Here is a 21830-nt window from a genome sequence, read left to right as displayed (position 1 = left end):
TAAAAATGACAACATCCCCCGACATGAGCCTTGTTTCCCAGGGAGCTATTTCAAGAAGGTGGCAAGCATATTAAAGCTTACAGTGCCATAAATGCAGAAAATAGCTTAAAACAAGGTTTTTTTGTCTACAATGTAGACTGCTAGACAGCATACTGCACAATATTTGCTTCAGGTGTCATGACATCAGTGAAAACCATTGTTGTTTTTTTCTTCTAAAATCAGAAGTACCACCTATATTCTTCTATTTATTTAACCAAAAAAAAGATTTAAAACTCAGTTTCCAATAATTAAATAACATAAGGTATTTTCTAGGAGCTTTTATTGAAGTCCAAATCCTGACAGAGGTAAAAGTGAAAAAATAGAGATATGCATGCATCCATCTTGGAGATGTGAAAGTCTTTTTTTTTTCTGTTTGAGGCTCTGTAACAACTTTTGTAAGGAAGAAAGAGCAATAATCCAAAGGTATTAGAAGTACTCAGAACTATGAAGGTCATGGTTCAAAGAAAAAGGATGTATAAGTCTGAATTTGAATTATGTCAAGCATAAATGGTTCTTGGGATGACAGAGCACTAATAAGGTGATTTTGCTGGTTTGGGTACTTTGTACAATCACGCAGAGGAAGCTGACAGGGACTGGAATCCTTCCTCTATTTTTTAGAGAACTGTCTGAGGTATAGGTTTGAAAATCAACAGGGTCTAGTTTAATTTGCCACCTGAAGTCAAACAGCTCAAGAAACAGCATAGGAACTGGCACAGAATGTTATAAAGTAGCTGATGTTACATTTATATATTACCCACTCACATTTTCTAGCTCATACAGGCACACTCATGGGGGGGAGGGGGTCTGCATTGAAAGGCAATATCCTGAATAAAGCTTCTAGGTGGTGGTTTCGGATCATGTCTGATGATGAAATTTGATATGGCATCTTTTTTTTTTTCCCCTGGCTCCTAATGCAGAGATCTGAATCAGTCTTATAGTTTACGTATTTTGCAAATTATCGTACTCTCACTGGACTTCATCTTCCAAATATCCTTGGCTCCAAATTGATAAAAAAAAAAAATGTCCTACAGTCCAAAGAGCTACAATTAAAGCAGGTCCATTATGTCTCCAGTCTAAGAAGCTTTTGCCTATTTCACTCTCTCTGTCTTTCTTTCCCAGGCACGCTGTATCTATGGGGGTGCTCAATTGCAGTCCAGATGTAACAGCATCACAAACTGATTCCCATAGCATTTTTTCATTATGACTGCATTAGCAGGAACGGAGATGAGCTGTATTAACTGAAATATTTTCTACGTGTCTACAGAAAATGTGTGCCAAGAATTGGCCTCTAATTCTATGTTATCACATGACAGTCCAAACACCTCTTTGAGTTTCACACTTCATTTTGACTCTTCCTTTATTTGAGCTGTTCAGGAACAAAGGTTAACAAATAAAAATAAAAACAAAAAAATATATAAGGTGTTACCTTTTCAATGGACTAACTTAATACATTTATTGACCAGCTTTTGAGAGCTAATTTTCTCTTCTTTAGGTAAGAATTCAAATGAGCAAAAGAAGACATCACCAGGAAATGTAAAGTAGTGTGGTTGCAATAAGTGAAAGAAAAGGGGTGGGCAGTGATCAGAAGGTAACAGGCAAAATAATTTTATGCTTTATAATGTATTAGGAAACCCAAATCTTTCAGTTCCAAAGTGTCTGATCATTTTAACATCAAAAACTTTTTCCTTTTATTATCACATATGCTCGCTCTTTCTCTCCCTGACACACACACACACACACACACACACATCACTTTACCTTCTGTTGCCTCAGGTACAAACTTAGGGGGTCTTTTACTAAGCAATTTCCTATAGACATAGAATGGGAGAAAAGCCTTAAAGGTGGATTTGAAAAGGACCACTCTAAAGCTCAGCCTGATACTGTATATGTGGACTATTGTAAGGGGGCACTTATAAGTGATGAAAAGGAGTGAACTTGTACAATGCAGCTGCAGTGTACAAATCAACTCCTTTACATCACTTGTCAAAAATTCTTTAATGAGGTCAATTTTACAATGGATACCTCTGAAACTGTCTGTAACAATACCCCCGTAATCCTAACTCACCTCCCAAAAGCTCATCCCGAATCAAAGTGCCCCGTTATAATAGTCCACATATACAGCATCAGGCTGAGCCTCTCTCTGTGTCTCTCACAAAATTAGAGGCTGCACACATCAGTGCTGGCCCCACCTCTGGAACACCCATGCCCTGCCCCTTTTCTACCCACTTTTTCTGGGCATAGGTACATTGATAAACAAATGCCCCTCCTTCCCGGCTATTTAAAATTCATGTAGCTCCCATGCGGCCCACTTAGGCGCGTATGTGGATATTTTGCACAGACAAGGCCCTTAGGGGCCGATGCAATACAGTGTGCTTAGCCGAGCGCACTGTTAACCTGCAGTCGGACGCGGGTAGAATAGGCACTAATCAATCCCCTAACGCAATAAAGGGATTAGCGCATATTCAACGCGCGTCCAACGTGGAGTGAATCTAATAGCACTCATCACATGCAAATGTATGTGAATGAGGCTATTAGGCATTCACACCCGATGCAAAAAAAAAAAATGTGCATCTCGGACGCACATTTAACTATCATCTATTAACGCCTGCCTGGAGCAGGCATTAATAGCTGAGCACATGAAAAACTGCCTCCTATTTAATATCGTTGTGATATTAAGTAGGACGAAAAATTAAAGAAATAAGAAAAGTAAAAAAAAAAATTGACATTCGGGTTCAGGAAACAGCGCTCGACTGACAAGCTTTTGCTTCCTGAATCCTCGGAATCGGTTTTCCTTACCGGCGGACAGCCAAGTCACGAAAACCGATGCCGATAAACTCGACACTGATTTTTGTGACCCATCCACCGGTCAGGAAAAACGCCGCCGATAAACTCAGCATCGGTTTTCCTTGCCAGCAGACAGCCGAATCACGAAAACCTCTTTGCTAATGCGACCCCCTAATTTAAATATTGGGGCATGTTAAGAGAGCAGGTGCTGACTGTTCAGCGCCCGCTTTCTATGCGAATTTATTGTATCAGCCCCTTAGATTGTGAGCCCTCTGGACATAGGGAAATATATACAGTACCTGAATGTAATCCATTTTAAAGTGCTTAAAAGCAGAATATAAATCAATCAGACCAAATCAAATTCTGATCATAAAGGTCATTGAGCAGTGGTTAGTTTCGAAAAAGTGCTCCTCCACAGATTTGCTGGTGTGATCTTCCCTGTGGTGTTTGATCTTGTGTCAGTGTGAATTGATGCATGTTTTGTCTGGCCTATTTCACCAGCAGGTTTTGAGCCATGAGAGGAGGTGATGGAAGGAATCGGAGGTTTCACAGAGCAATTTTTAAAAAAAGATAAGTGATAGAGTAAATTAACATGCAGTTTTAAAATAATAATAAATAAAAATTGTGTTTTAATGGGAATTGGTAAATGAGGTTAACAATCAAGTGCTGTTGTTGCCATGAATATGATTGCAGCCCTGTAAGGGCAAGAGCCTAAACGAATGAGCACAAATATTCTGATACTAATTCCCTGAGTAAAGGAAAAGTTTTTGTGAAATTGAGTGAGAAGTTTGTTTTGAATAGTGAGTATAGCTATTTCACCAATATACATGCTTCTTCACATTTTCTGCATTAAATAATATACACTATATTGGAGGAAAAGAATGAGTAGGATCCCCTTGTGTTCAATATTTTTCGCATGTGGGTGATTATAGAGTCCTGCTATATGTTGGCATAGTATTCAGTGTGGTACATTGCAGGGATGTGTGTCATTTTCTTCTTTTTGTGTTTCTGGTATTCATCATATCTCCTGAAGATTTATGATATAAAAAAATCCTCATCATAGTCAGTACATATCATTTTTGTTTAAAAGATGTTAAATTACACAGCTTTGGAATAACATGGGACACTTTCTTTTATCAGGTGCATTGGATTGAAAATACACATGGATGTGAATGTCCTATATACCCCCTTTGACTTGCTCTAAGAAAAAGAAAAAGACATTTTTTAAAAGAACTTTAATTTTCACAAATTTATCATTTCAGACAACAGCATACAATCCAAGAAAAAATACATATAGGACCATTATTTATTATACTTGAAAAAAAAATGTGCAAAAAACAGGTAAGAATTTGGACACATATGGATAGTATGAATTTATAGGCTGCAAATTAAATGTAAGTTTATTACATCTATATTCCTCCCAAACCATCTTCATTCAGATCCAGGTTTTATATTAAATCAGGGGTCCAGACCTCAAGTGATGCAAACATGTCGGGTTTTCAGGATAACCACAATGAATATGCATGATATATGCTTGTATACAATGGAGGCAGTGCAAGCAAATTATCTCATGCGGATTCATTGCCGATATCCTGAAAACTCGGTCTGTTTGTGGCACTCGAGGACCGGAGTTGCCTATTCCTGTTTTAAATGAGACAGAGAAAGATTTTCCTCTTCTTACCACTATATGTCGCTGTCCCTGCCAGCCTAAAGGGAACATTTCTGGAGCTGTCATTTTATCATATAATGTTATAGGATAGCTCTATCTAAACAGTTCCATTAACAGCTAAAGTCCATTTTTACCATAAAAATAAGTACATTTTCTAAATCCTTTTCTTGTTTTAAAGACCCTTATATATATATATATATATATATATATATATATATATATATATATATTCCTAATTTACACAGAGTCTGCGCTCTGAGCGATCCAACTTATTATTTGCTTTTCAGCTGGGAGTGGTAAACACACAAATGAAGGCAAATATAAAAGTTCAACAAGCTCATATGTCAGCATTCTTCGTCTTGTGCCTTCGGCGGGTAAAGATTTAACAATGGGCATCAACCACACTGACAAGAATTTTTATTTAATTCTTCAAAACGCATCCCATTTCTGCCAGGCACTTAGCACGTCCTTAACTCAATTAGGTCTTTTCTGTTGTACTGTTCCAGTCAATGAATGGGCAGAAAGCAAAACTGAAAAAAAAAAAAATAAAAAAAAATTAAATAAATAATTAAATAATAATAATTAAAAAAATTAATAAAATAATTAAAAGAAAAAAAATATATATATAATGTCACTGATATCGATCAAGACATCCTTTAAAAGAAAATTAAGAAATGAATACCACCGGACCTATGGAGTTTCTTAATAAAGACCCTTGATCCGTACTACCGTTCCGGTTTAAGAAGGTTAGAAAAAAAAATGTTCCCGGTAAACACACAGCTTTCCTCATCCACATGAATTGGCGGAAAAAAAAAAAAGCAAAATGAAGCCTGCCAGTAGGTTAATGGTGAAGAAGAGATCTGACGATCGGGAAAGGGGAATTAAATTTTCAGATTGTTTGTTAACGCCTTTCTAATTAAAGACGACTTGGGCTTCTACCCGCCTGGGACTGCTCCTTACGTCTGCAGGAGAGGATGAGAAGTGACGGAGCTCCTGCCAAACACCCAGATGTGGGGAAGGGGGGGAGAGAGGGGGGGACGACACCTTCTGCAGCGAGCTAAAAAGGGTTTGCCGAGTGGACTTGTATCGTTTTCCACCCACTTCCAAATCAATAATATCAGATCGAGCCACCTCACGAACATCCTATAGTATATAAGAGGCAGCGCCGGGACCTGCCATGGTGTAGTCTGGAGGGGACACGGCCGGCGCTCTGGGCAGCTGCAAACTTTTCTCGCCGAGAAGTTGCTGGCGAAGCTTTTCTGACTGCTCCTTTCGATCAAGCACTAGTAGAAAGGCAGCTCGAGGAAGGGGGTGGGACCGCAAAGTACAATCCGAAGAGCTCAACCTTCGCGGAAAGAAAAGGCAGGTGGAAGGAGGGAAGGAGTTCTCCTACCTGTAGTCTTACTGGATTCTTCCCCCCCCCCCCCCCCCCCCCCCCCCCAGTTTTGTATGGAGTAACCGGTACTTCTTTTATCTGAAAATATTTGAGCTTAGTTGCAAAGGAGCTGCGGTTGCAGTTAGGAAATCTCAGAACTGTGCTGTTGTAAGGTAGCCCTGATGCATATTGTGTATGTCAATTTAGTTTTGCAAAATATGCAGCTTTCAAAATATTGCTCCAATCTCACTGTACTAAAAAAAAAAAAAAAAAAAAAGGTGGCTATGTATAAATAACAAGCCAGTACAGTGCTTGCAGGCTGAATCTGAGGAACTGTTGCATCTGAAAAGGGTAGAAGTGGAAATGAAGAGATTTTGCTTAAGGTAGAGCGAAAGAAACAAGTTGATAGAACCAGCTAATGTTGCCTCTTTGCATTGTTTTCTATACCTGCTTTGCGTCTCATGATTTCCCCCTTTTTTTTTCTCCTTAACTGCAACAGAATTCCAAACTGGAGTGCTCCGATTCCCCCTTACTGGAACCGAAATGAAGATGCTGAGGTCTCTGGCATGGCTAGCGCTGGTATTATTAATGCTGCCCGCTGGATGTTGCAAAGAAAGGACTGAGGCTATGGAGGTCCGGGGAGACAGGCTCTTGCATTTTATTGTGGAGCTCTTGCGAAACGTGAAAGAGTACAACTTCGAGGAAGCGAACGGAGTTGAGTATTTCTCAAAACAGGAAGACCACGTGTTCGGCCACAAAGAGTTATCTGACGATGGACATTATCAGGAAGAGCGGCGAGTTGGTGAGTCTCTTTCCTTCCTTCCTTTGCTTACCCATCTTCATTAATCAAATAAAAGTCTAGGGTATTTGTATGTCAATTTGGGCATTTACGCACGCTGAACTCCGTGAAAAGGCAGTGGGTTCCTCCCATCAAGCAAATAAAAAGTCACTGAAAGAGGGACATTTAAACGTCACAGGCTTATTCCAGATCACTTTCGAAAGCTAATGGCTGAGGGGTTATGTGTAATGATAAATTGCAGCGGGTGATGGAGAGACGAGCTCACACAAAATGAAAGCACTGCTCTCTTTACTGGGGACGAGAACAGTTGAAATAAATCAGTCTCTGCAATAAACTAGCTGTTTATTAGAGCATGCCCTCCTGCCAACGCTGCTTTCTATGATTACCCTGCAAATATTATTCTCGGTAAAGAAATCGCCGCGGAAAATACACCGAAAGAAAACAATGAGTGGAGACCTCTTGTGTCGATCTTTGCATCCTTTTCTCAGTGGTGTCTAGCTCATGGGAAACTTCTTTAAGTAGCCTGTATTGCCCTGCTCTCCATGACACAGAAATGCAAAGGTCATGTCCAATTAGCGAGACTATAAATGGAAATAAACGGAGCGAGTTTCGTGAAATATTGGCGCACAGCGATGGAGATAAATACAGGTCTGGAGGTTTCGGGTTTGCTTGCTTTAGGAGAGCCCCAGGGGAATAAAAGCGCTGTGAAAGGCATTTTTGCGTTTAACAAACCTTAGTATAGGGTGACACATCATGCAATCAACGACGAAACTGAACCTCGAATCAAAGGTAATTGTAGAGCCGGTAACTGAAGCGGATTCATTTGTTGCTGTATCTATAAGGGATCTGTGCTATAGTACAGAGGTAAATATATGGGAGTGGGAGGGAGGGGGGGGGGGGTTCTGTTTCTTAACAGGTTCCCTTGTTGGTGAGATGAGGAGTTTAGTGAATTCTTGAAGGGCTCGTAGCGTGTTTATGCTGCTTGTACTTACAGGCTGCAGGCAAGGTTTGACAGAACTGAACGCTTTTGCAGTCACGTGGAGCAATGTGGGCTCTGGAGATCAACTAGGTCTGTTAGTGCCGAGCGTCCTGGCTGGGCGTTGAAAGGAAGGTATTTGGGGTTGCTTGGGAGACTGCCGGAACCCAGCCCTGGCTTTTCTTGTAGATCTGCCTGCAGGTGGAGGAAGAGCTCAAGCGGAAGGGCTGCCAAGACTTTCCCTCCTTGTGTACTTTGGCTGCTGTATCGCAAATGACAGTGTATATAATACAAGCTCAAGTTGTTGTTACATGTCCATTCATTGAACATACTCAAGTAACCTTTGCAGCCGGGTACAGTTAATACTCTCATCTTTCTTCTTCCTACACAGAAATAGTTCCTCGAGACCTGAGGGTGAAAGACAAGTTTTTAAACCATTTAACAGGTTGGTTTTTTACCTTTGTGCATAACTTTTGGTTGCTGTTGACCTCTTTTTCTACTTGTCGAGTACTGACCATAGTTCTCTTTTATTTCTCAATTGCAGGTCCTCTCAACTTTAGTCCAAAGTGCAGTAAACATTTTCATAGACTTTACCACACTACTAGAGACTGCACCATTCCAGCATGTAAGTGGCTCTGAGGATCATCACCTTTTCTCATAGACTAAAAGAAGATTGATTAAGAGACAGGTTAAGGCATCTGTCATATGGAAAGGCTCTTTATTCTTTCTGTGGCATGTAAGAAGAAAAACAAAACAATAATCTGAGAAGGATTCACACTCTTGTGTTGAGAAACTAAAGGGAAAAGGGCAAAGTGAAGCCTGGTTTCTTGGAAAAAATATACAGCAGCAAATACTCTGAGAACTTTAAAACAAGCATATGCCCATATATGCGTGAGCACACGTGCATACATTTTCTGCCATCTGCACAATAGTGAGCACATTATAGAAAATACAACTATTTATGAATATGTGTGTTCCTAAGTTTAAGTATTTGCAAGAGGAAATGTTGTTTGTATATTTTCCTTAGCCCTTGTCAACTTTTACATAAGCAAGTCAGCACTTTTTATAACATGCACTTGTTAAGGAAATGACCAGTTTTACCAATTAATCCATCTGTTTGCTCAGTCTATCTGTAGGTTATCAAGACCCCTCTGGTTATTTAGCCTGCACTTCCCCCAGTTTACCCTGACCCAGTCAGTATTTGGCTATAAAGAGTTTTATTCTGATTTAATCATGATAAATAGCAGAAGTAAATATTCACGGGTAATAGCCATATGTGCACTGCGGTCGCAGTTTTTAAAATTGCAGGTTATGTGCGTAAATGTTGGCCCTGCCCTAAAACACCCCTTTTATACACAAACACATTTATTCGTGTGCCAGGACTTCTGCATGTATGTGTGAGGTGTATAAAATAGCACTTGCCCAAATATGTACTATTTGTACATGTATCTGCTATTTTCTATGTGCACATTTCTTTTAAAATTGAGGGTGTTTTAAGGAAGCTGCCTCCTAACCTAGAAAAATCTGTCTCAATGTAATACAAGTTTCTTGGTTCAGTTCTGGTTATAAAATTGATTCTTGAAGTACAATTCCAGACAACACTAGCAGGCCTATTGTAGGAGGTTAATTTAAAATGTAAATAAAAAATTCAAGCCTCTTTCGTGCCTTATATAGTGTACTGTCCCTATGTGATAAGGATTTTTAATTTCTGAAGACACTGCTCACTATGGAGTGAAATTTCAAAACACTGCGTGTGAAAAATTTAGCATATTCACATGCACATGTATGCACTTAGGGGAATTCTGGGGTGGGGCCAATATTTCCATGGGTAAGTTGCTATTTTAAAAGACACTTATGGGCATAGGTTTGCCACTTTCCTCGCATAATTTTACACCTGCTAATTATCTGGTGTAAATGACATTAAGGGGGTCATTCTCTAACGTTATCGCACGTGATAGCTAGCTCGGGGCGGAGTCGTCCCCGGAAGAGGAGGCGTTGGGGTGGCACTGGGGCCGACGCTGTGGACACATCGCTGCCGGCAAAAGGTAAGATTCCTTATTGCTGCCAGTTTTGCGCCGAATAACTACACCTTTTATGATGTAGGTATTCGGCACGAAAGCCGACAGCAATCGCAGGACCGCCCCCTGCTTCACACACACACACACACACACACACACACACACACCACACACACACACACACACACACACCACACACACACACACCCGTTACCTCCGGATTCTCTAAGGTGCGACCTTAGAGAATCCAGGCCTAAATCTGTTTATTGTGTAGTACTAAGTCTAATTGTGTGGGGAGGTCTGGATGAACTGGGGGGAGTTCAGACTGAAGAACCAGGAGGGTTCCCAGAAGGAATGGGTGAATTGATGGAGTAAAAGGTAAAACTGGTAATTTTCTTGCTGCACACATGTTTTAAAATACATGATGTACACACATGAATCTCAGTTTACACAAATAAGTCCTACTTTATTTTGAGGCATAAAATATACATATTTTTAAAATAGGTAGGAAAATTATTGTGTTTGATGCATTGATATGAATTCATGCAGAAGCCTCCATACACATGTATGTTGCAGGATAGGGATACATGTATTTTTTAAAATGAGTGTTTATCATATGTGCATTTTTTAAAATGCTAGTGTAGATCTGTTCATGGCCATGTATATGCCATCATATGTATCTGGTTTGAAAGCTATCCTCTGTGTGCCTCCTGAAACCCCAGTCCAGACTAGAAGAGCTGGGTTAAAGTGGGCATTGCTGAAAGGTTTCTGTGAGTACAGTTATTTGATAGACTGATAGCTTTCTGTTCTCAAACTGCTTCCTTGGGTTAGAAAAGTATCAATCAGCCAGTATGGTATGTTGCTCATAGTAGGTATGTGACCTGCAGAGAACTGTAATTCATATATTCTTTTAGCTTTCAAAATCCCAGGAAAATATTCAGGGAAAAACTCAGCTGTCCCAGAAATGATGATTATATCTAATTTCTTGATTAACATCCCTTTTCAGATTGTGTGCAAAGTTGGAGTGCAGGACTTACCATCCATCTCTTTCCTTTCCTCCAGAAAGAGCCCAAACTAGAAAATGATAATTGTATCAATATGACCCATTGTTAGAACTGCTAAGGGTTTCACTGTCTCTCCTATTTTCTTTCTTTGTTCCTAGTATTCTTAACGTATTGTTGGACACACTTCCTATTTTGTGGATTGATTTTTGTATCAAGTTGCATTTTATTTCCTGTTTTTTCTTACACAAACTTAATAGATAATTTAAAAAAAAAACCAATATAGAATATGTTTAAAAATATACATTCAACAAAATCCATTGGTCAGACAGTATTTTTTATTTTTTTTTATTTTTCCTTGACAGATTACAAAAGATGTGCTAGGCTGCTTACTAGGTTGGCAGTAAGTCCACTGTGCATAGATGGATAAAGTAATTAAGGTGAGCTTTCTCCTACAGATAATAGCACATTTTTACTGTGGTCTAAAAGCTTTGAATTTTGCATTGGAAATGTTAAATATTCATGAATGTAGAAGCAATCGGCTCTTGGTTAGGATATTTCCCTTTCAGTAACATTGACTTAATTGTCTTAATTTAGCAAAATATTAGATATAGCTAAAGAGTACTCCCTACTGGAAGATATTAGAAGAACCCACAAGCAATGAATAATTCATATTGGTGGGATATAAAAGGCAGTAACTATTTTACAGCATAAAATTACAATTTAAATTTTACATTTTTTAAGAGATGACTCTGTGCACAATATTTGGTTATTTTTGCCACTTAACTGCTTTTTGAAAATTGACATATATATGTATATGTGTGTGTGTTATTGAGGTGTGCATAAGATGCTATTTACTAAAGGGTATAAAGCCTATATGGGTCAATTTTCAAAAAGCAGTTAAGTGGCAAAAATAACCAAATTTTGTCTGGTTTTTAGGAAATTTTCAGTTGAACCTCCTTGTAGGTTTTTTGGATGAAAATTCCCTAAATCTAGCCAGGCAAAATTTGCTTCCCCTCAAAGTGGTGATCCACCATACTCCTTTTTTTTTTTTTTTTTTAAAGATAGGTTAGTGGCAAGAAAAAAGCCAGAGGTGGAACTGTAAGACTGAGAGGAGACAAGGACCAATGTGTGGAAAGGAAGAAACATAAATGCTACACAATTATTTCTGTTTGGTATTCACTGAAGGGTTTTGAGAAGGACCACTGATTTTTGGCAAAGATACATATGGGAGTGGGATATAAATGACACCATTTACAGAAGTGTTTGTGTGGAACAAGCAAAACTGAAACTAGACAAAGCCATGGGGCCAATGGAATGCATCCTAGGGTATTAAAGGAGCTCAAGGAAGTTCTGTTTAGTCTGCCTAAAAACCTCTTCTATAGATCTTGTAGATGGGGTGGTCATATGGTAATGTTTATTTCTTACACCGATGGGACTGGAAAGGTCCCTCTTATTGAAACAGAGAGGAGGTTTGAAACTACAAGTCAGTTCAGCTTTACCTCAGTAGTGGGAAAATTAATGGAAGCTTTGCTGAACAAAAGGCTAGTGAACTATCTATAATCCAGTGGGCTGCAACATCCGAGGCAGCATGGGTTTTTTCCAGATGCAGATCATGTCAAACAAATCTGATTTCTTTAATTGGTTGTGACCAGAAAATTCAGATCAATAATTTGTGCTGGATGTGATTTGCTTGTATTTCAGCAAAGTTTCTGATACTGTCTTACATAAGAGCCTCATTAAGAAACTGAGCTGCCTAGTAGTGATGTGCAAAGCCCGAACCTTTTGGTTCAGGCTTCATTTTTGGCCAGCCACAGGAAATATCGTATTTCCCGTGGTTCGGGCCTTTGAAATTTGGGGGGGGGGCCTGAATTTCGGATTAGTGCGCACTAACCCAAAAACGAATTTTTCCCAAAATTTCGGGAAAAAATCATTTGGGATTTGGTGTCCCTGAAACAGGATGAATTAGGCAATTTCATTAAAATTGCCTAATTCATCCTGAACGAATGCACATCCCTGCTCCCTAGGGCAGAGCTTTCCAAACTGTGTGTCGGGACACGTTAGTGTGTCGCCTGCAGTGTGCAGGTGTGTCACGCAAGCCCGGTCAACTCTGATGCGAGTTTGAGCTTTTTTTTTTCTAGAGATTCACTTTTTTTTTTCAGTTTATGGGTTGCTTGTTATTGGGTGATTTTTGCTGTCAATCGCGTTTTTTGGGGGGGCTTGGTGGGTGGAACGAGCCCAGCCATCCTTGCATTGGCTGCTGCTGCCGATGAGGCCTGGCCATGAGGAGTACTGACTGCAAGCAGCAGTGTCTGGTGATGATGGAAGGGAGTGAAGCACTTAACTGGCAACAATCAAAAAGACGAGGTACATGAGTGTGGGGGCCAGACGTGCTGGGGGGAGAGAGATGAGTGAGTGGGGGGCAAACGTGCTGGGGGGAGAGATATGAGTGTGTGGGGGCCAGGCATGTGCTGGGGGGAGAGATATGAGTGTGTGGGGGCCAGGCATGTGCTGGGGGGAGGAGAGAGATGAGTGTGTGGGGGACAGACAATTTGTTTTATTATTGTTTCTCATAAATTATAACAATAACATGAATCTTGGAATATATATTTTTAATATAAATTTAAGGTTTTCATGAGATAGGTTGTGTCGTGAAACATTTTATTTATGTATATATTTAAGGAAACATACATAAATTGTCAAAATCTGTTTCGTTCGTTTAACCTTTAACCTCTGGTTTACTAGTAGACTGAATTACCGTGTCGTGAAATTATGTTTGTCTAAAAAGTGTGTCACCAACATGAAAAGTTTGGAAAGCTCTGCCCTAGGGGTTGGGTCCCAAGATGGTGAACTGGATTAGAAACTGGTTGAGTGATGGACAATAGAGGGTAGTGGTAAATAGGATTCAGTTTGAGATAAGAGATGCGGTTAATTGAGTGTCTCAGGGGTTGGTTCTGGGGCCAGTTCTGTTTAATATCTTTGAAAGATATTGTAAAGGAATTAACAGAAAAGTTTCTTTTGCGGTTAACAAAAAGATCTACAACAGAGTAGACAGCCCTGAAAAAGCAGATAAAATGAGAAGTGATCTAAGAAAACTTGAGGAGTGATTGAATGCTTGACAGTTAAGGTTTAAAGCAAAAAAGTTCAGTCATGCATCTGGGGTGCAGAAATCTGAACCCAGGGCTATCCTTTGGGGGAAGGATTGGGGGGGGGGGCGGGGCGGGGAGGGATCAAGGTGGTCTACCTAGATCCTGTGTCATCACATGCCCCCAACCCTGTAATTTTCTGTTGATGGCAGAACCTCTGCTCAACATCTGATATCACTTCTATGCTGCAAAAGTGTGGGAGGGCCAGAAGCTCCAAAGAGTTGCACCTGTGATCCCCCAACCCAACTCTCAAGTGGCCCCACTGTGGCTGATTTGCTTGGAGACTTGCACCCCACTAGGGTCTGCCTTGTCTAAGAGAGCAGTATGTGATGGGAGGTGATAAACTGATGTGCACCAACCAGGTGGTAAACCTCAGGAAAATAGTTCTGATCTCAAGGTAGCAAAACAGTGTAATGATGGCCAGAACTAGAGAGATTCTAGAGTGTATAGGGAGAGATATAACTAGTAGAAAGAAAAAGGTGATGATACTGCTGAGCAAGTCATGGGTCAGTCCTCACTTAGAATATTGGGGTTCCGTTCTGGAGGCTGTACATCTGAAAGAAGATAGAGAAAAGCAACCAAAATGTTGCAGAGTCTGCACCAAAAGCCATATGAGATGAGACTTATAGAGTTGATACAATAAAAACATTAAATACCTGAAAGATATGAATACAATACAAGGAGAAAAGCTTTTTCAATGCAAAGAAAGTTGTTGAACTAGTAGTCATAATAATGTCTTCCAAGGGGGTAGACTTAGGAACAAGATCAGGAAATATCTTTTCACAAAAAGAGTAATGGATGTCTGGAATGCCCTCCTGTATGTCTTTTTAGCCTTCTGGCTGTTTTTCTAAAAAGCTTTTTAATTCCATAACTGCCACATTCTTTCACATCCCTATGACCAATGGAATTTTGTGCTCTTTCACAGGAAGACTTTTAAACCACAACAATATATTCTTTCTTCATGGGTATCTTACCAAATCATACTTTTTTTTTTTTTCCGGCACAATGAGACATTTTCTAGTGGAACAAAGTTATCTGGACATGTTTACCTATAAATTCTCTCTAATTGGGTGAAACTTTTGGGGGGGGGGGAGGGGGGGAGTGTTTATCAGCAATAGTGATTCAGTTTGAGGATGACAGACAAGTCTGCAGAAGAAACCTACATTTAGGGCCTGATTCGCTAAAGTTTTTCTCCTATTCTGTCTTTGGGAAAATATTTTAATGAATTAGGCCTGTAATCTACTTTCTGGACATGTAAGTTGTGGCACAATTGTATAAACAGTGTTTTTGAGACATATAGTGAGTCATAGATGGGCATTACTCAGTCCATCCCCTACCATTACTTTTTTCTATGAATATGGTGTCTAAAATATAGCATTAACTATATTTCCTCAAATTAAACAAAAGGAAGGCTGCAGGACAAGTTAAGATCTCTTACTGAAAGTTTTCTTGCCTATAACCCCTAGTGATCTTAAATGTATGGAATGATAGTATGTTTCACGAAAACTACTCCATTTCAAGGGGAATGCTTGGTAAAAAGCCTTTGCAGAGCGAGTGCTAAGGTATAAACCAGTCCTGAAACCCTCCTTTTATCTTGTTTCAGAAAATTTCACTTGTGCTATGATGCCTTATTGTATGTGCTTATCACACCTTTATGCAAACTATGCAAATAGGGTGATGAGTTTATGTGCTCTTATCATTTGCAACACTACGTGCCATCAATTTACAGAGGCAGATAGGCCCTGATAAATTTAGTACAATGGGAGTAGATGATAAATGTTAACATGCTGGCTGGCCCCTCTCATCTGATATAAGAATAGACCCTTCCAGGGGCCACCTATAATTCCTCCTCTTGAGACAAGAAAAAGTCCCTTTAGAGGCTATCAGTTCTTTCATCTTGCTAATATAAAAGCATATTTGTTTACCATAAAGAGTGCTCTCTGAAGACAGCAGGATGAATTAGGCATGACACATGGGTGATGTCAAAGAACAGTGTCAAATGGACCCTTCTCTCTAGTTCAGAAGAACTTTGTCCCTACTGAGCATGTGTAGGTGCTCCCACAGGAGTGCTGTCTCACAAGCCTCTTCATTCATAACTAATCTTCAGATAAGTAGTCAACTCTCCAGAGGTGGGCAGTTATTAAGCATGGCTAATTCATCCTGCTTTCTATGGAGAACACCATTTACATTAAGCAAACTTGCTTTTCTCTGTTAACAAACAGGTCTGAATTAGGCATAATATGTGGGGAATCCAAAGCTGAGGGCTGCATTGGCTGAGCATTTAATGAAAAGCAACCCAGCTCTGCCATGGAGAGTGTACTACTCAGGAAATGGGTTAAGTAAAACTACTTGCCCAAAGTTACCATCAACTCATGAAAGGTTGTCCAGACAGTGGGATTTGAAAGTAATCACAGATGACCAAATTGCAACTTTGCAGATGTCTTTGATAGAAACAGTTCTGAGTAACTGAAGCAGTCATGGCCCTACCTGATGTGCTTTGATGGAGTCAATTAATTGAAGGCCAGCTAGCATAAAACAGTGTGCTATACAGTCTGCCAGCCAGTTTGGCAACTGCTACATCCAGCCTGTTAAGGTCATAGGAAACAAACAGCTAAGAAGCTTGATAATGAGGCTACATTCTTCTCAAGTAGTAGAATAATGCCCCTTTGCAGTCCAGAGTGTGAAAGGCATTTTCCTTCTTGTGGACATGGGGCCTCAGGAAGAATGTGGGTAAAACAATGGTCTGCTTAATATGAAAAGCAGAAGCCACTTTGGGAAGGAACTTGGGATGAATATGGAATACCATGCTTGTGGACAAACTGAAGGTCAGGAAAGTAAGAAATTGGAGCCTGAAATTTGCTAATCTGCCTAGCCAAAGTAATGGCTATGTAAGGGGTATTAAGGGGGATGATCCAGAGACTTGAAAGGAGGCTGTATGAGCTTTGTCAGGACATGTTAAGATTGGATGGAACAGCAAGCTTCAAAACTGGTAGTTTAGTATGAAGCAAACTTTCATAAGTCTCAATACTAGTAGATGAATTGAGATGGGTCTCAAATACACATGAACATGGTATGCTGAATTGGCACAGAGAGAAACCCTCACAGATTAGATGTAGAGACCTGAAGAAAAGTACATCAAATAGTTGAGTAAGTCCTTTGGTGCTCAAGAGACTGGATAACATGAACATGTTTCGCAGCAGAGAGAGAAACATCTCTATTTTTAACCATACGCCCTCCTGGTGGATGGCTTCCTGGCTGAACTCAGGGCATCCTCAATCTCTCTAGAAAAAGAAAAGGATGACAATACTGTGTACTCAACATCCATACTATGAGATTGAGAACAATTGGGTTTGGGTGAAGCAAATGTCCACATTCCTGTGTCAGCAATTATGGGTTCAATTCCAGAGGAATTGGTGGCTGAACTGACAATGTGTTAAGAGAACCAGGATTGTCTTGGACATGCTGGAGCAGTGAGGATGAGATGAGCCCTGTCCCTGATCACCTTCTGTATCATCTTCACCACCAATGGGAGGGGTGGAAAATTGCAGAGGAGCTGTGCTCTCCACAAGACCAGAAAGGTATCTGAAGCCAAGCGAAGATGGCTGGGGCGGATGGTACAGAACTCCTTGACCTTTATTCCCTTCCATGATAATGAGCTCAGTCACAGGGCAGCCCCAGATGTTGAATGGATAGTCTGCCACTGACTCATCCAGAGACCACTTGTGTAGTAGGAACACCTGGCTGAGATGATTCGAGGAAATCTGCAATATGTAGATACTCAGTAGTCCTGCTGTAGTATTTTGTATAAGTTGCAAATACTGGTATAATCTGATGGGCATGCCAATGAATAGGGAGTTGCAGTAGTCCAGGCTGGAGATCAGAGGTTTAGATGACTGCTGCAAATACTGAGTAATTGAAAAGAGGCAGAGTTGTCATAGTTGATGTAGTTTGAAGAAAGCTGCTTGGGCTTCTGCTAGAAGGTTAGAATCTAGTAAATAACCTACACTCTGAACCTGATGGCTGAAGGGGAGAATTAGCCTGCTGAACACTACCTTGTAGTCTAGCTGAGCAGAGTCTCTCCTTTTCCAACTCACTGTTCTTTGATATTTTGGGGGCTGTGTTTCAGCTTGTTCAGCCAGGTGGAGATGCTTACTAAGCATTCATTGAGGTTTTTGAATGCTTTGTCTGGACCTAAGTCAAGAAAGTTCATAAGCTGAATGCCATCTACATATGAGTGGAAAATGATCTGGTGACTTTGCTGAGGGGGGCTATGTAGATGTAAAGTATGGGTGCGAGCACAGATCCTTGTGGTACTCTACATGGCAAAGGGTGGGATAACACCAAGCCCAGGAAGTCAGTCTGGGAGTGGTTGTGAAGGAAGGATTTGAACCATACGAGTGCTGAGCCTGCTAATCTTTGGTCCTTCAAACGTGTGATTTAAGAGATCATGGTCTAGAGCGTTGAGAGCAGAGAGATCCAGGATAACTAATACACTGGGTTGTCCATGGTCAATGCAGAGCCTTAGTTTTGTCTACTAAGCATATTAGTAGTCTTAGTACCATAATAGGGTCTGAAGTCAGATTGTTATGGATCAATGATTTTTGCAGTATTTAGTTAGCTGAAGGAAGACAGTCTTTTCAATGATTTTGTTTAGGAAAGGTATGTTGGAGACTGGGCAGTAATTGCTAATGTCATCTGGGTCTAGGTAGGGATTTTTTAAGATTGACCTCACTGGCTGTTTTTAGGCTGCTGGATAAATGATCTTCAGCAAAGGTGGTGCTTTATAATAGTTGCACCATGGTTGAGCAGGCCTGTCTTTAATTATCCAAGGTGGGCATGGATCTGCATTACATGAGGTGGCCCTAATATTGAAGAGGAAAGCTGTAATGTTTTCTAGTAGTAGGTGGAAGGATGAGAGTGAAAGTGGTGGTAGGCTGGGGCTCCAGAGAATGTTCAATTTCAATGGCTGAGTCCAGCTCTACTCTGTGTGATGTTTTGTCTGTGCTGTTGCACTGGGTTTCCAATGCTAGTGTGGAGATGATGGTGGACATGATGTTAGCATCTTGTTGAGTGTCCTGAATAGTTTTTTGGCTGAGTTTTTAACTTGGTTAATTGTCTTGGTGTAGTATGCCTTTTATAGCATTGAGCACAGCTCTGTGATAGACTGGAATTTTCTGCAGTTTTCTCTCTCAACATGTAAGCCTGATTTTTTCCATCTTCTCCCAGTTTGTTTTAAAATCCTTGGTTTTGAATCACATGATGCTTTTGAGCTGTGAAAATGTGGGTCTGCCCGGCTCTGCTACCTAGCCACTCATTTGGCCCTAAACTCCCAATATCAGGACTATATATGATACTTCATGTTGGTAATGATATAGAAGATTCCTTCAGGTATCTGTGATATGACCACTTCTTTTACCAGGAAAGAAAGAGATAAGGGAGAGACATTTAAAGCAAAGATGACTCAGGGCCTCTAACTGCCCAGTAGTGGAGTTGGTGGCGATGGTAATAGCCATTTAATCTAAATACATCTACAAATGTGCCATGTTAGATGAGTTGTCTGTAACAGCTTTTAATCAGCAATTTCACAGGTATCGAGCAGAGTGTCTCTGACTTGGATGATGATCTTCAGGTCAAGTCCAGAAATCTAGATAAGCTGGTGCAGATTGCCCAGAAATATGAAGACAGGATTGAAGACTTAGAAACTCAATTCAGATGCAATAATTTGCAATTCATGGGCCTTACTGAATCTTTTATCAGATGATGAGTTACTGGGGTTACCGAACAAGCTTCGCTTGGAAGAGCACATGGCAAACTTTGTATAGAGAGGCTCGTCATGTAGGCCAGAAGAGAGATCAGCAAGGAGCACAGGGCTGGCCCCAAATGGTCATACCTCAGATTTTGAACACGTCATATGTCTGAGGTGCTGAAAACAATAAGGAACAGGAAAAGATTAGTGTATGGAAACAGAAAAATTCTCATTTTTTTGAGTCCATTTGGTGAAGGTGGCTGCTCAGAAGCAGGCATGTGCACTGACATGTGCCAAGTTATATGAATTTAAGATTCACTGTATGCTAGTTTATCCTGCAAAGAAGTCATACTGGGAAAACCCTATGGTTTAACTCTGTCAGAAGCTGCTGCATTTGCTGCTACTTTGGGGCCACTGTCCTTCACACTTTGGTGAAAGGATATCTGAAGTCTATTAATTTACTTGTATAAAGTTTAAGTTACTTGTTGTCTGCAGCTGAGTGGTACATGGGATTTATGGATCAGCATAGATGTGGGATACAGCTTTTTTTTTGTGTTTGTTTTTTTGTTTTCTTTTTTGGTTCTCGCAGTGCTCAGGGTTGGCATGTGTGATCATCGGGGCCAATGTGAGATGTCTGATGCTGGAAGAGGATCACACAAATATAAATATTGTAAGCAATGTGGAGTTTTTACGAGTAACACTGGAACAAGTTTTGTTACTAATTAACTGTTTGCTGTTTCAATGTGTGTTCATTGTACTTTTTCCACCATGTTGGGTAATAGATTAGTACTAAATGAAGATGTTCTCGCGATAACTTGTTTGAACAGCGATCTGCCTGTGGAGATACATTAGTATACAAGCCTTGCCTCGTAAGGGAACTATGGCATTTTTTTCTCTTTTCTTGAAATGCCTGTAAGAAATCTTGACCTTATTAATGATCTCAGCTTATCTGGACTAGTCATGTGACTTTCAATTGCAGGGTTTGTTCTGGCTAGTGTGCTGTAGAGTTCTAGGGAGAACTTATAAAGGACATTCATAGACTTTCTCATTGGGGGACAGAAGGGGGGGGGATGACCCTGCATATTAATGCATGTTCTTGTGATAGGCGGGAGGTACTTGGGTTGTGAAGGTTGATGTGTTGGAGTATTTCTAGGGGCTATGGGTTTGGGACATGGAGTGGGTGGGGGTGAGTAGAGAATGATGTTGGGGGAAAACTGCCTTAATTATCTTTTATGTTCTATGCTATGAATCATGATTGTTTGTGACCTCAGATAAAGGTGTTGGGGAAGCTGTTCTTATTTGGATTTTGTTGTGGAGGGGGGGGGGGGACTTAGACTGGAGATCCCCTTAAATATAAGGAAGTTTATTTAAAAAAATATGTATTAATTAGGGATGTGAATCGTTTTTTGACGATTTAAAATATCGTCCGATATATTTTAAATCGTCAAAAATCGTTAGGGCCACGATACAATACCAATTCCCCCGATTTATCGTTAAAAAATCGTAAATCGGGGCAAGGGGGAGGGCAGGAAAACCGGCACACTAAAACCCCCTAAAACCCACCCCCGACCCTTTAAATTAAATCCCCCACCCTCCCGAACCCCCCCCCCCAAATGCTTTAAATTACCTGGGGATCCAGCGGTGGTCCAGAACGGCGGCGGTCCGGAACGGCCCCCTCAATTGAATCCTGTTGTCTTCAGCCGGCGCCATTTTGCAAAATGGCCGCCGCAAAATGGCGGCGGCCATAGACAAAAACAATTCGACGCAGGAGGTCGTTCCGGACCCCCGCTGGACTTTTGGCAAGTCTTGTAGGGGTCAGGAGGCCCCCCCAAGCTGGCCAAAAGTTCCTGGGAGTCCAGCGGGGTTCAGGAAGCGATTTCTTGCCGCGAATCGTTTTCCGTACGGAAAATGGCGCCGGCAGGAGATCGACTGCAGGAGGTCGTTCAGCGGCGGTCCGGAACCCCCGCTGACAACAGGACTCAATTGAGGGGGCCGTTCCGGACCGCCGCCGTTCTGGACCACTGCTGGATCCCCAGGTAATTTAAAGCATTTGGGGGGGGGTTCGGGAGGGTGGGGGATTTAATTTAAAGGGTCGGGGGTGGGTTTTAGGGGGTTTTAGTGTGTCGGCTCACGATTTTAACGATTTTCACGATAGTTTACACACCCAAATGGCAACAATATGATTCCCTCCCCCTCCCAGCCGAAATCGATCGTTAAGACGATTGAGGACATGATTCACATCTCTAGTATTAATTGCTTTCCTGATAAAGATCTCTC

General features: G+C 40.8%; 1 protein-coding gene across 1 annotated transcript in view; it reads left to right on the top strand.

Moving 5' to 3' along the window:
* The first annotated feature begins 6320 nt into the window (after positions 1-6320).
* The window catches only part of ALKAL2 (ALK and LTK ligand 2), a 70979-nt gene continuing 55469 nt past the window's right edge, over positions 6321-21830 (top strand). Inside the window, exons 1-4 of the mRNA XM_029595780.1 lie at positions 6321-6669; positions 8034-8087; positions 8187-8267; positions 11027-11101. Coding sequence (XP_029451640.1) covers positions 6411-6669; positions 8034-8087; positions 8187-8267; positions 11027-11091 — 459 coding nt within the window. The 5' untranslated portion in view covers positions 6321-6410 and the 3' untranslated portion in view covers positions 11092-11101. The remainder of the gene's footprint in view (positions 6670-8033; positions 8088-8186; positions 8268-11026; positions 11102-21830) is intronic.

The sequence above is a fragment of the Rhinatrema bivittatum genome, chromosome 3 (genome assembly GCF_901001135.1).
Source record: "Rhinatrema bivittatum chromosome 3, aRhiBiv1.1, whole genome shotgun sequence".
Taxonomy (NCBI): Eukaryota; Metazoa; Chordata; class Amphibia; order Gymnophiona; family Rhinatrematidae; genus Rhinatrema; species Rhinatrema bivittatum.
Note: the sequence above shows the minus strand (reverse complement) of the source record. Positions and strands in the feature narration are given on the sequence as shown.